Source organism: Mustela erminea, chromosome 18, assembly GCF_009829155.1.
Source record: "Mustela erminea isolate mMusErm1 chromosome 18, mMusErm1.Pri, whole genome shotgun sequence".
NCBI lineage: Eukaryota > Metazoa > Chordata > Mammalia > Carnivora > Mustelidae > Mustela > Mustela erminea.
In genome coordinates, this window is record NC_045631.1 from 49,451,836 (window position 1) to 49,466,519 (window position 14,684).

A 14,684-nucleotide genomic window follows, 5' to 3' on the forward strand; every position below is an offset into this window, starting at 1 on the left:
TTACTAATTGCCAGTAAAACAGAAATCTGGAAGAAATCATCGTTTTTCTGAGGGAAGATGATGAACTCAGGTTTTTAGGCATTGTAGCTTTAGATGCCTCCTTGTGGATGTTCTTCAGAATCATCCATCTGGAAACGAATATCATTTTAGAGATGTGGATCCTGAAAGCTAGAGATGGTCCAAAATTTCTACATCAAGACTGTGGGGGAAGAAGGTGCTCCAGGCTTCTGATTTTCCACCCACTACATACACAAAACTGAGGATGGAGGATGAGGGGTCTGGAGTAGAGCCCTGACAATCTGGGAATCACCAGAATTCTATTTGAGGTGATAATGGACCATGTTGTGCCATTAAAATAAATGTTACAAAGATGGAAACCATTTGCCAAGGATTTCACAACAGACACACAGAAGTGAAAGTAAATGATTAAAAAATGTAGGTCTCAGAGTTCCTTTCAAATTGTGATATTTTACCTTCTATTTACAGAGGTAAAAGAACACAGGAGAAGAGGTTAATGTTTAAGCACTTTTATGTTTGCATCCCTCTTTTTAGCAGAGGAAACCATTTTGGTAGTGCCTGTGTGAGTCATCCACAATGATTTCTCTGGGGCTCTTCTTGTTCTCAAGTTTTCTCTGCCATGTTGCTACTGCAGGACGGAGTAAGTACTCTTTGCTTTTGCAAATATAATGAATACCTCCAACCCCCTAGTATATGACAGGGATCAGTAATGATGATTAAAATTCTTTCTAGTGTGGATGCTGGGGAATCTGGATTGATACTGATTCTTCACTATTGCCACACTTAAAGCTCCTCCCTAAGATATTCAGCCTGATGAAGCCTCGATGTATCGACCTATAAAAGGGGGACACCTATAGTACCCTTCAACGTTGAGGAGATTAGATGAGATCTTGCATACGTGAAATATTTGGTACAGAATTTAGCATAGTTACTATTGGCAGCATTAGTTTTTTCATTTTTGTGCTAGCCAGGCTTAAAAATGAAAATATCGATTTCTTTTTAAAATGTTGTTTAAGATCAATTAACATATAGTGTATTACTAGGTTCAGAGGTAGAGTTTGGTGATTCATCAGTTGCATAGACCACCCAGTGCTCATTCCATCAACTGCTTCCTTAATGCCCACCAACCGGTTACCTCATTCCCCCCACCGCTTCCCTTCCAGCAACCCTCAATTATTTCCTACAGTTAATAGTCTCTCATGATTTGTCTTCCTCTCTGATTTTGTCTTATTTTAGAAAAATGTAGATTTCTTAACTAAACACTTCATGCTCTATTTCAGCCTGTCCCAAACCAGATGAGCTACCATTTGCCACCGTTACTCCACTAAAGAGAACCTATGACCCAGGGGAGCAGATCGTGTACACCTGCCGTCCGGGCTATATGTCCCACGGTGGGATGAGACGGTTCACCTGCCCTCTCACAGGACTTTGGCCCGTCAACACCCTGAGGTGTACCCGTAAGTCAGTGCCTTCTCTCACATGCTGTCCCCTCATTGGGATTCAGGACACTTGGCGCATAAGCCCCCTTTGTCATGCTGGGGGCACAGAGGGCCAGGCGAGCCACAGAATGGAAGGCTGTAAAGAAACCAGAGGGCCTGGGTGGTGTTCATGGGAGGGGAGAATAGAGGTAACAGGTGCTATTTAGAGAGGAGGAGGTGAGCATAGCCCAGAACTAGAAGAGATGTAAAAAAGAGACCTGCTACAATAAAAGAGAGAGAGAGAGAGAGAGAGAGACTGCAAATGTAAAAAAAAGATGTACAGATACTCTGAAATTTAAACATATGCCAAAGAGACTTTTGAAAAAGTAAAACACAAGGAATCATCATATATTTGGACCTGGCCTCAAAACGAAAGCATCCTTAATGGAATCATTGTATTATAATAATCTATAATAAATATAATAATATAAATTATATATGATTATATAACCATAATTTATAATAAGTTATAATATTATATGTAAATATAATATAAAAACTTAAATATAAATTTATTGCTCTCTCCTTATGGTAGATGGTTGCTTTTCTTTATTCCTCAGCACATGGTTCTGTGCTAACATACCAGCATTACTTTTTATAGTTAAATATGGAGCAATTAACCCGAAAGAATTTCTGCCCATTTTATGTAGAAGTTAAAGAGTAAAAATCACTTTATGGGTCTCTCTGAGCTCCGGTTGTTTTGGTCATATGGACAAGACCTTGGTGAAACTCCTATATTTCATACAAGTGATTTTGGTCTGCTTTTTGATTCAAAAAGGACTAAACACGATTTTTCATGAAAAACAGCTATAATAGCATGAGGGAAAAATTTTCTTTAAATTGGTCATAACTGGAATACTAACAATTTCATTTTTTCAAGTTACTTTCCATGTGTATATTTTTGCATCATTGCAGAAAGTAGGTACCATTTTATATTTTTCTATATTCATTGGCATAAATATTGATAGTGTCTCCATAGTCTTCGTAATTCATATTTTGTTGGCTGCCTAAGGGTTCAACTGTTGATTTACCATAATTAATCAAGACAACTACCTGTTGGTAAACATTTAGGCTGTCTGATTTTTGTTATTAGGCAGTGCAATGAGCCTCTTTGTGCATATATCATTTGGCTAATTTGAGTTGTTTTCTTAGAATAGTTAACAGTAGAGTTATTGGATCAAAGAACAGAAATGAGTATATATATATATATACATATATATATATATATATATATATAAATTTTTTTTTTTTTGACAGACAGAGATCACAAGTAGGCAGAGGGGCAGGCAGAGAGAGAAGAAGGGAAGCAGGCTCCCTGCTGAGCAGAAAGCCCAATGCAGGGCTTGATCCCAGGACCCTGGGATCATGACCTGCACCGAAGGCAGAGGCTTTAACCACTGAGCCACCCAGGTGCCTGAGTTTACATGTTTTTACTCTAATAAAAAAACTCTATAAATTGAAATTTACCTCTCTATCTTTAAATTACAGCCAGAGTATGTCCTTTTGCTGGAATCTTAGAAAATGGAGCTGTACGTTACACAACTTTTGAATATCCCAACACGATCAGTTTTGCTTGTAATCCTGGGTAAGGACTTCTAGCTAACAGAGGCAGAACCATCTCTGTGCCCTTACATTAAATATCAAGACATATTTTATTTTTGGCCTTCAGGCTGGAGTTGCTGAATACAAATCATTTGTAGTCCTGCTTTTAATCTGTACCACAGTGGCATTGGGATGGGGGAGGGGTAGAGACTTGAACAGCTAGTGACACATGAAGTTGCTACTGGTATCCAACTTCCCCTCTGGTCAGTTACTTAACTAAGGAGGTGCATTGGAACCCTTAAAACTGGATGGTAATTCTTTATCATCTCTGGGACTTGGCATGAAGGTTAAAATACTTTAGGAATTGGACTTGGGCTTTAGATATGAACCTAATTTGATTGACTGACCTGGGACTCTCCAGGAGGGTATTCTCTTGTGAAATAGGGAGTGTGATGGTCTAGAAGGCAGTTCCGTTGATCAGCATCTCTAGCAAGAAAGCACGTCCAGTTGGTTACATAGCTCAGCTGCCTTATGAGCAAAGTCACCACCAGTGACATGGTCGGTATAGGTCAGCTGGCTGTACCTTAGGGCAAAATTTTACTGAGGATTCTTATTTGGGATTGGAAATGAAGAAATACTATGTGTGAAAGAGAAATGAACTCTTTTCATCCGAAACACCAATTAACTTGTGGGTCTGATGAAAAAGGACCTTGAAGCAATTGGTTGGACGAGACAATGTTACATTTTCGTTGGAAATAGACGCATTGTTTCTACCCATTTATCTCAGTAGAGTGAATAGTTTTAGGAAATGAAGAGTAGCCATGACTCAGTTTGATTCAGTTTTGTGACCCTGAAGAAGAGCTGCTTCTTCGTTCTGCCTATGAAGCAGTTATTTTTGGTCTGCTGATTGGAAAGAAGGGATCTGGGGGTTTGGCTTCTACGCCTCCAGCTGTGGAAATTTCTCATTCTTCCATGAGTTCCCTGAAGCCCTGGGCTGGGAGATTTGATGAGCCTTAAGAGTGCTGAGCTCCTCAAGAAAACAGCCTTACAAAATAGGGGAAAAGTTGGTAACATGACTCCGAGGCAATGCTCAGTGATGAGGACATTTGAGATGCCATCGTCGGGTGATTTTACTGATGGGTTATATTGTCCTTTTGCAGGTTTTATCTGAATGGAAGTAGTTCTGCTCAATGCACCGAGGAAGGAAAATGGAATGTTGACCTTCCTGTCTGTACTCGTGAGTCTGTGGGTCCCCGGTTCTGGGGAGAGAGATTAGTTGTTTCACCTGGGACTTTGCTGGCCTCAACACTGTACACTCCCTGGCCTGGAAACCCCTCAGTCCTCACTCCTTGGGATGGTTACTCATCCTTACGGAGAGTGTTCCTCCCGATATCATCTTACCTTGGAGGATGCAACAACCCTTTTGGAAGGACAGAAGGGAAGCATTCGACTCTAATCACATTTGTATCCTCCACCTGGTGAAACCAGTGGTATTTGGGCTTATTCTTCCCCTCACTCTCACAGTTTTTGGCAGGGGCTTGGCTACGTGTGATATTGGTCAACCTGGGATGGCCATCATTTGACTAGAAGAACTGGAAACAATCTTCCTGCCACTCTGGGATCTCATTCATTCATTTATACATTCACCCATTTATGTATCTCATTTATGAGATACATAAGAGATATACATATGAGATCTATCTCATTTATGAGATATTTATCTCATATGAGATCTCATTATGAGATACATAAATGGGTATTGGGGACCTAATGTGGGTCATGTCCTGCTCTCAGCACTGAGGCTGTATGGCTGAAGGAGACTTTGGTCTGCCTTTCGGCGAGTGTGTCTAGTGATGAGGAACATAGGAAAGTAACCTTCGCAGTGACCTTAGATTCCATCAAAAGGCCTTGCCTCATAGGAGTGAAGTGGGTTTGCTTCAAAACACACTGCTGGTTTATTCTGGGACCCTCAGCCATGCAGTCAGGGGCGCCTCTGGACATTGCTGATGGAGGCAAGGGTGTTCTGATTGTGAGTCACAGGAGTCCCATCTTTGACCAGGAGTCCCACACGTCACAATCATGGTTATGGTTCCCCAACATTTCAGTGAGATCTATCCTAACAAGAGCCAGTGAAAAAGTCAAGCAATTTCAAATCAATGATCGTTTGAGTAAAGTTGAACTACCCAAACAAAAGGTTTTTAAGGCTAAATTAGAGTTCTTTACTCAGCAGTAAAAATCACCACTGTTCCTCTAGTTTCCCTTGGAAGCAGGTTTACATCAACTATGTAAAGTCACTTTTGCTTCTTGGTTACAAACAGAAAATCTGCTTTAGCTTCTGTCTAATCTAAACCAACACTCCTTGTACTTTAATGGACAGGTGAATCATCTGGGCATCTCGTTAAGAGGCAGATTCTGATCCATGAGTCTGGATGGCGTCTGAGCTGCTGCATTAATAGCAGGCTTCCCACTTGGAGTAGCAAGGATTTAAATAATTCAGATTAAATCACATTCTGCTCTGCACTAACTTCCTTTACGTTAGTATAACTCTCCCTGGATTTATTGAAACCCTATATTAGTTAGGTCAGATGACAACCCCGACCATATCTCCATGTAAAGTTACTTGTGCAAGCTCCAAGCATTCAGAGTGCAGAAGCGGGAGATGTTCAGTGGGAACAAACCCATGTAAGACAGCAGGGGAATGAAGATGTCACAGAGGACGTTGTACCAAACGCTCTCATGAGCATTCATTATAGAATGGTCCTCCATCCTCTCCTAACTCTGACTTCCAGAAACATCTAGCATTTGGATCAAAGCCTTATGGAGACCTATGCACTGTGTCATTGTAAGAAGCAAATTCGTGGGGACAAGACTTAGACTTACTTCATTTTTCAGTCTTTTCACTGGTTCGATCATCTGATTTTTCAGATCATATGTTCTTCCATGACTTTTGTAAGTGATTGTTTTTCCCCGGCGTTTGATCCCACTTTGCATTTCCTCAAGTTAATCTTTGCTTGTTTGTTTGTTGTTTTCTTTTTCTGGAAAGAGTAGCTTTAAAAGACTCAACTATTTCATAAAAGTGATCGTTCTTTCTTTTTCCAGCTGTAACCTGCCCTCCTCCATCCATTCCTAAGTTCGCAACCCTTAGTGATTTTAAGTCATTGACTAAAAACCACTCCCTCTATGGAACAAAAGCTGTCTTCGAATGTTTGCCGCATTATGCCATGTTTGGAAATGATACAGTTACCTGCACAGCACATGGAAATTGGACTGCATTACCAGAATGCAGAGGTAGGTACAAAGACAAGAGAAAACTATTATAATAGTGTAGAATCCCATTTTTGGAAATGGAAAATTCCACTCTCATCGACTGTTTCCAATGGTCTTGTTCAATACATGTTTATTGGCATCTACCACATTCTGGGCAGTGTGCTGGATGTTGGGGATACCAGATGAAGGATGCCTGGCTTCTGACGTCAGGAGAATTCTACATAATGCCATGAACTACTTGGAGCTGCCTGGGAGGGCTTCCCAGAAGAGGAGAAGTGGAGAATGAGGGGAAGTCATGGGAAGTCAGGGAGCCGTGAGAGAACAGGGTGTATGCATGGACAGTCAAATATGGTAGTGAGATTGGTGGGGAGAAGGCAGGATTAAATTGGGGAGCTCTAGGAGATGATGGTGAAAAACTGGGCTGTAGTCGGATTGTCCCAAGCTTTTATAGTCCACCTAAATTTAAGAATCACAAGAACATTTGATTTAGGGGCGCCTGGGTGGCTCAGTGGGTTAAGCCTCTGCCTTCAGCTCAGGTCATGATCTCAGGGTCCTGGGACTGAGCCCTGTGTTGGGCTCCCTGCTCAGCTGGGAGTCTGCTTCTCCCTCTCCATCTCCGACTGCCCCTCCCCCTCCCCCTACTCATGCTCATTCTCTCTGTTTCTGTCTCTCTCTCAAATAAATAAATAAATACAATCTTTTTAAAAAAGAATGATCCCCTGCCTTTTTAGTAGTCTTTACTTGACATTTTTATTTTTATTTATTTATATTTTATTTTTATAGAGAGAGAGGGAGCGTTTGCAAGGGTGGGGAGGGGCAGAGAGAGAAGGAGAAAGAGAATGCCAAGCAGACTCCATGTCCAGTGTGGAGCTGGACCTGGGGCTCAGTCTCTCAACCATGAGATCACGACCTGAGCCAAAAATCACGAGTCAGATGCTTAGGGATGCCTGGGTGCCTGGGTGGCTCAGTCAGTTAAGCATCTATCTTTGGCTCAGGTCATGATCCCAGGGTCTTGGGGTCGAGCTCCACATCGGGCTCCTGGCTCAGTAGGGAGCCTGCTTCTGCCTCTGCCTGCTGCTTCTGCTGCTTGTGCTCTTTCTTTCCCTGTCAAATAAATAAAAATATTACAAAAAAAAAAAGAGTCAGATGCTGCTTAACTGACTGAACCACTCAGGTGCCACTCCTTGACATTTTTAAAGAATATAGGCTAGCTGTCTTGTAGAATGTTCCATACTCTGAATCTAGGTGATGATTTACTTGTGATTAGATTCAAGCTAAATAATTTCATTCCATCACATCAGGAGGAATCACTGGTCATGGTTTGTTTCATCCCTCGGTCAGGTAGGTTGTGTCAGATCTCTTGGTAAAGGCATCTTTTCCTCTTCGGAAGCAAATGGTGGGTGATACTTTGAGACTGTGTGAATATCTACTCTCTCACTGACATTTTAGCATCCTCTGGTGATGCCCAACTTAGTCAATTACAACACTGGTGGTTGCAAACTGGTGACTTTCTATCTTTTCTCCTATATTTATTAGTTTGCATTCTTCTACAGAAAAATGCTTTACTTTTCTTCCATGGACTATTTTTAAAATATTATTATAGACTCATAGATTCAGGTGCCAGGAAAAACATCATGTTTCTCCCTCATATTTCATTCTGGCTTCTCATATAGACTGAAGACATTCATAAGAATTAGATTTGACATCTAGGTGTTACCTGGGTGACTCAGTGGGTTAAGCCTCTGCCTTTGGTTCAGGTCATGATCTCAGGGACCTGGGATCGAGCCCTGCATCGGGCTCTCTGCTCAGCAGGGAGCCTGCTTCCCCCTCTCTCTCTGCCTGCCTCTCTGCCTACTTGTGATCACTCTCTCTGTCAAATAAATAAATAAAATCTTAAAAAAAAAAGAATTAGATTTACCATCTAAAATCCAATAATGGTGAGCTAGTGTGCGTGGAGGGAGACTTGGTGTTCTAATTTCATGGTTTGTTGATTAAAAGAGGCAGAATCATTTTTTCTTTTTTAAAACCCACCATTTTAGACTGCATGCAGATGAAATTTGGAATAAATAACACTTTGCTATTGTATGAGAGCCCAAAGCACTTGGTAACTCATTGATTTACTTTCAAAGTATTGTTTTTTCCTTTATAACATCTAGGGTCCTGTGGGCATAAGAAAAGGGGGACCGGATTAAGCACCCAGGTCCCTAGAAATTGAATTCCAGTTACAGGAACACCCAGTGACTCAATAGGGTAATGGAGATTGGAATGTAAATATTTTGTAACTGTGGAAGAGTACTACATATATACTAACATGTCTTACTGAATATACTTTTTAGAAGTAAAATGCCCATTCCCATCAAGACCAGACAATGGGTTTGTGAACTATCCTGCAAAACAAGCACTTTATTACAAGGATAAAGCCACATATGGTTGCCATGATACATACGTCTTGGATGGCCCAGAAGAAGTAGAATGTAACAAATTTGGAAACTGGTCTGCACAACCAAGTTGTAAAGGTATGAAATAGGGGTGCAGTCTTCCTACGTCCCCGAACTTACCCAGTGGATTACTTTTACTTGCCGTTTTCTTGTTCCAATCATTCTCTGCTTGTTGCTCAGACTTGCTTCACAGTTATTTGTATGTGAAAGACTTTAGGACTCACATGTGCCTTGGGGAGCTTCACGCTTAGCAAGTGTGTTTGAGATGAAACTGTAGGAGATACACAGATCCTTTGTAAGCATTGATGATGCGTTGGAAAATGGTGTGGGTTTCCTATGCTCATTTTTCTGTGAGCATCCTTTTCTGCTTTGTCCTAGTCTAGACTCTTCTTGTTGCTGCAAAAAACCAACCACACATTCAAGCTAGTTCAAGGAAATAGGGATTTATCATAAACAGGCAACAGGTGATCATATGGACATTGATGGCGAATGACGAACACATGAAATGCAACTGGTCCTCCTGAGGATTTGAACTGAAGCCAGGCCCTATGGCTACTCCTCCCGTATCTCAGTGACCTCATGTTCTCTCTCTCTCATCTTCATGTTTCCCTGCTCTCTCTCCTCAAACCTGCCTTGACTTTGCACCAGGACCTCTTAAGCAAAGGGCTCAACACTAACTGGCATCTTTTCCTGGAAACACTGGTTCCTTATGAGTTAGGTGTCTATCCTTGATCCAGGGTCATGCTTATGCAGAGAACAGTTACCTAGCTCTGTATTTCTCTGCTGGTTGTTACAGGGCTGGGAAGTTTAAGCAGAAAAGGAAACTAGGCACAGCAGGCAAAATGATGTATTATTAGTGTCTTATGTTGGGGTCCCCTAAAAACAGAGCCTGAGACAGGGATTCAAGTGCAGGTGATTTACTCAGTGAGTGTCTCAGGAGAAAGTGAGGCAGGTTGGCTCGAGTAGGGCACTGGTTCTCAAACTTCACTGTGTCCCAGAATCACCTGGAGGGCTTATTTAAACCCAGAGTGTTTGATTCAGTAGATCTGGGATAGGACCTGAGAATTTGTTCAAGTTCCCAAGCGATACAGCTGCTGATGATCCTGGGACTAAATTTTGAACAAACAGGTGGTCTCAAATAGAGTCTAGTTTTAATTTCATCCCCTTGGCAGCTCTGGACCATGAATTCTACCCCAGCTGATCCCACCAAAAGGCATGGGGACCTGCTTTTTGTATCACCTTATTGATCCGTCATTGGCTATGGGCTGCTCTCTTCCCTGACCCTGGTGTGGAGGCTGATTTGCTCCTGGAAGAGGTGGCTCCCTATGGCTGAGGGCAACTTTTCAGAGAAAGGAGCATTTGTGAACTATCATCAGCCAACTCTCACAGTAGCTGTTGGATGGCTGCATTAGCTCAATAAATGGGATTTCAGTGGGGCAGTGGAGGTTTACATAAAATGGCAGTATCTCGTAGAAGTTCTTTTTCTCGGAAGCCTAAAATCTGACACTTCTGCTCTGACCTTATTATGTGGGTACTACAGGGGGAGAAAAGGGCGTCTTGGAAGCCATGATTAATGGTTCCATGGATAAAGAACTTCTATTGGCCATGACACTGACGTTACTCACTGTGAACATTCTTGGAGTCTTCCTGTCTTGAGCAATGTGTTTGAAGCATACTCAACTACTGATTCAACTGCTACACTGTCCTTAAGGAAGACTCCCTGAACTCCCAAGTCTTGACCATGAATATTGTGTCTTTCAGCTTCTTGTAAATTATCTGTTAAAAAAGCGACAGTGCTGTACCAAGGACAGAAAGTGAAGCTTCAAGACAAATTCAAGAATGGAATGCTGCATGGTGATAAAGTTTCGTTCTTCTGCAAGAATAAGGAAAAGAAGTGTAGCTATACAGAGGATGCTCAGTGCATCGATGGCACCATTGAAATCCCCAAGTGCTTCAAGGGTGAGTCCGACCCTGGTGATTGTAGCTGGGATTCCCACTTGCCTCTCACCATAGGAAGTACTTTAATTACATAATGATTACAAGAAGCCATGTGAGTTTGGCCTCTGGATTTTCTTTCTTTTTTTTTTTTTAATATTTTATTTATTTATTTTACAAAGAGAGAGAGAGAGAGATCGCAAGTAGGCAGAGGCAGGCAGAGAGAGAAGGGGGAAGCAGGCTCCCCGCTGAGCAGGGAGCTGGATGGGGAACTCTATCCCAGGACCCAGGAATCATAACCTGAGCTGAAAGCAGATGCTTCACTGACTGAGCTACCCAGTTGCCCCTGGCCACCAGATTTTTAAAAAGAGCAGGGGAGCAGGAGAAAACAGTGAGATAAAGCAATAAATTGATTCATTTTCTCCACTTGCATTAACATGTTCCTTTCCAATTCTTTTCCTTAAAGCTCAGGGTTGCAGTTTTATTCAGTGAATATTGAGATGAGTTATGCCATCTTGCATACTTCTAGATTAAGCTCAAAAAATAATATTGCATGGAGTATTGAATAATAATAACATTTACTTGGGGTGCCTGGGTGACTCAGTGGGTTAAAGCCTCTGCCTTCAGCTCAGGTCATGATCCCAGGGTCCTGGGATTGAGCCTTGCGTCAGGCTCTCTGCTCAGCAGAGAGCCTGCTTCCCCCTCTCTGCCTGCCTCTCTGCCTACTTGTGATCTCTGTCTGTCAAATAAATAAATTTTTTAAAAACTTAAAAAAAAGTTGGGGATTTAAAAAAAATATATTTACTACCCCTTGGTCCCAAATTACAGAGAACTCACCCCAATTACAAAGTAGCTCATGGTAATGGTGATTACTTTATAGATCTTCTAACATTTTTTCCTCTTTCGTCAGCAATTCCTGGACTTTGAAAAGTCTTCATTAGGGCAAAGTATTCATTAGAGCAAAATACTTTAAGGAGGATGAGGTTATGTTTGTGTGAGATCAAGAAGTATACAATGATCAGCATTTAGAACTGCCAAATTTTTAAATTTTCAGGTTTAGGGCTTAAATAGCTTTGTACTATGAAGGAAGAATGAACCAGAGGCTGAAGGCACTATTGCCTCTTAGTTTAGAAGTGGGATCCAAGAGGGATGCCTGGGTGGCTTAGTTTCTGCCTTTGGCTCAGATCATGATTCCAGGGTCCTGGGATCCAGCCCCACATCAGACTCCCTGCTCAGCGGGGAAAATACTTCTCCCTCTGCCTGCTGTTCCCGTTGCTTGTGCTCTCTCTCTCTGACAAATAAATAAATAAAATCTTAAAAAAAAAAAAAAAAGTTCCAAGAACCCTGACAGCCGTATACTGGGCAGGCAGGTTAGAGAAGATGAGGGGTTTGAGAAATGACTAGCTAGAGACGGAAAAGGGGATGAAAATACCACCTACTTCATAGGTTTGTTTACCAGAAATATGATCCATGCCACAGAGGAAGTGCTCAAACAATGATAGTTATTATAATCACTAATGGTTAGAAATGCACTGGATAAATTGTTATTGTTTCAAATATAGCAGACCCCCTGGGCAGATATTAAATACTGAAATTGACAGAGCACCTGTAGCCTCATTCAAATCAGTGCACAAAATATTAGAAGAGGATAATTTTAAAAAACCAAGCTGAGTTTTGTTGATGTATTTCTTCGGGCCATTGTTCCTTACAGTCTTCAGACAGATATGGCACTGTTAGTGCATCGAGAATAAATAAAAGGCTGATACAGTTGGTTTTTTTGTTTTTTTTTTAAATCTTGACTGTCAGAATTAGACAGAACCTTTTATTTTCTCTCTTGGAAATGAGTGCCTTATCATTTCCCTGATGTTTTCTCCTATCACTGAAACCTCACAGTCCATGGTTTTATTCATATAATTAAATTTTCCCACCCGTTGGTAAATTCTATTTGATTTGGCTTAGGCACTTAGCAAATTTAAGAAATGATCATTTCTCTTAGAGTCTTTCTCTTTCTCTTTCCGAACAGAACACAGCTCTCTGGCTTTCTGGAAAACCGATGCATCAGATGTGAAACCGTGCTAAACTGGTTTTCAGATTCAAAATTAAATGGCGCACTTGAATCAGTGTTTGTCCAAGGAACATGACAGAAGTGGAAAAATAAAGTGACTGAATTTATTCCATTTCTCGCTGCAGCGTGGTAGCTTCCTTTTAGTTATGTTAGTTGGTTAAGAAACCCAGACACTTGGAACTTGGCCGTTTCGTGATGTGGAATAGGAAGGGTACATAATTACCCAGGTAACCTAGTTAGGTCTCCCTGGCTCTACTCAAATAATTTCACCTTAACCAACTGCAGTATTTTTCATAGAATGGTCCCGAGAACCATCACACGAGCCCTCAGCTCTGCCTGGCAGTCTTACCGTATTTCTCTAATTTGTGCACTCCCCTCCTCTCCAAGGTGGCTACTTCTCTTCTCAACCCTCCTCAAGCTACCTTCTCTCCCCTCACCCTCATCTGATAATCTTCCTCTTCTTGCACCAAGAAAATAGAAAAGACCCTTTAAAAGACCTTTCTATGGGGCGCCTGGGTGGCTCAGTGGGTTAAGCAACTCTTGATTTAGGCACAGGTTATGTAATCTCAGGGTTGGGGAAATCGAACCCCAGCAGGGAGTCTGCTGGAGGGTCTCTCTCTCCCTCTCCTTCTGCTCCCCCCAACCCTCACTGGTACATGCTGTCTCTAAACAAATTTTTTTAAAAAATAAATAAAATAAAAAATCTTCCCATGACCAAATCTGTCAACTTACTAGTACCTGTACCAGATTCTCTGCCTTCTGTCTTGTTGCAGTGGATAAACTCAGTTTCCATCTAGGGGCAAACCATATGCACTGGATCCCATCTTCTCTCTCCCACTTAAGGATTTTGCTCCTGCCACGAGTGATCTTCGATTTCTATTTTTTTTTTCTTCCTATTGGACCATTTCTATCAGTGTAGAAATATACGGTAATATCACCCTTTACAAAAACCCTTCCTATTGTCTGACATCTTTTTCCAGCTACGGCCCTGTCTTTTTCTCCCTCTTTTTGTTTTTATTTTGTTTTAATTTATTTTAATTTTTAATTATTTTTTATTACTTTTATATTCCTCTTTTTTATAAAGTACTAGAAAAAGGTGTTTCTCTTTGCCAGCTTTACAAATAGGTCCTGTCACTACTCTTGAAATCTGTCTCCCCAAAATTCCCTCACTGAGGCTTTTTCCTTAGGGTTTGACCTGCTTGCTGTGGGTGGGGGCCAGATCTCTCTTTCAAGATATTTCTCTGCCCCCACCCCCAAGGTGGTCATTCAAAAGCTCCACATTCCCATTACTTAACCTTAAAAAAGTTTTACTTTTTCTTCCTCAATCTTTCCTTTCTGTATGGTCTTTCCCTCTCTGGGTCTTTGGGTTTGGGTTTGAGACCACTTGATACCCCCTCTTTGTAAACCAAAAAGCCCTATTGGGGGATTTTGCTGAGCAAAAGAGCCTTCTGCTCTGGACTTCCTCTCTTAGCACAAAGCTTTACACCCACTGTTTCCTTTAACTTCTTACGTACTATTTTTTAAATGGACCTCCCAGGGCACCTGTGTGGCTCATCTGGTTAAGTGTCTGACTCTTCATTTTGGCTTAGGTCATGATCTCAGGGGTCGTGAGATAGAGACCTGCTCCACAGTCGGCGCAAGTTTCTTTCTCTCTCTTCCTCTGTTCCTCCCCTCCTCCCAATCTCTCTCTCTAAGAATAAATAAATAAATAAAATCCTTAAAATAAAAAATAAAAAAACAAAAGAGACCCTCCCCCCTCATCCCGGGTAACAGGACTAAGAATGAAAAGACAGCAGTAAAAATTTTAGAGCATCCCCTTTTGCTCCAGACGTGATCGCAAGGTTTGCTCCAGAAAAGGAGAGAACATGTTTTTCTATTATCCTCCTTTTTGGTACAAATGTTTTCCTGATTAATTTTATTATTTCAAAATTTAAAAAATAC

General features: G+C 41.4%; 1 protein-coding gene across 1 annotated transcript; it reads left to right on the forward strand.

Moving 5' to 3' along the window:
• Positions 1 to 536: 536 nt before the first annotated feature.
• On the forward strand, positions 537 to 12,855 carry APOH (apolipoprotein H). Its single transcript, XM_032322230.1, has 8 exons — positions 537 to 658; positions 1,299 to 1,475; positions 2,985 to 3,081; positions 4,199 to 4,275; positions 6,138 to 6,326; positions 8,642 to 8,821; positions 10,505 to 10,702; positions 12,702 to 12,855. The coding sequence occupies exons 1-8, from the start codon at positions 595 to 597 to the stop codon at positions 12,755 to 12,757; spliced, it is 1,038 nt and encodes a 345-aa protein (XP_032178121.1). The 5' UTR covers positions 537 to 594; the 3' UTR covers positions 12,758 to 12,855.
• Positions 12,856 to 14,684: the final 1,829 nt, after the last annotated feature.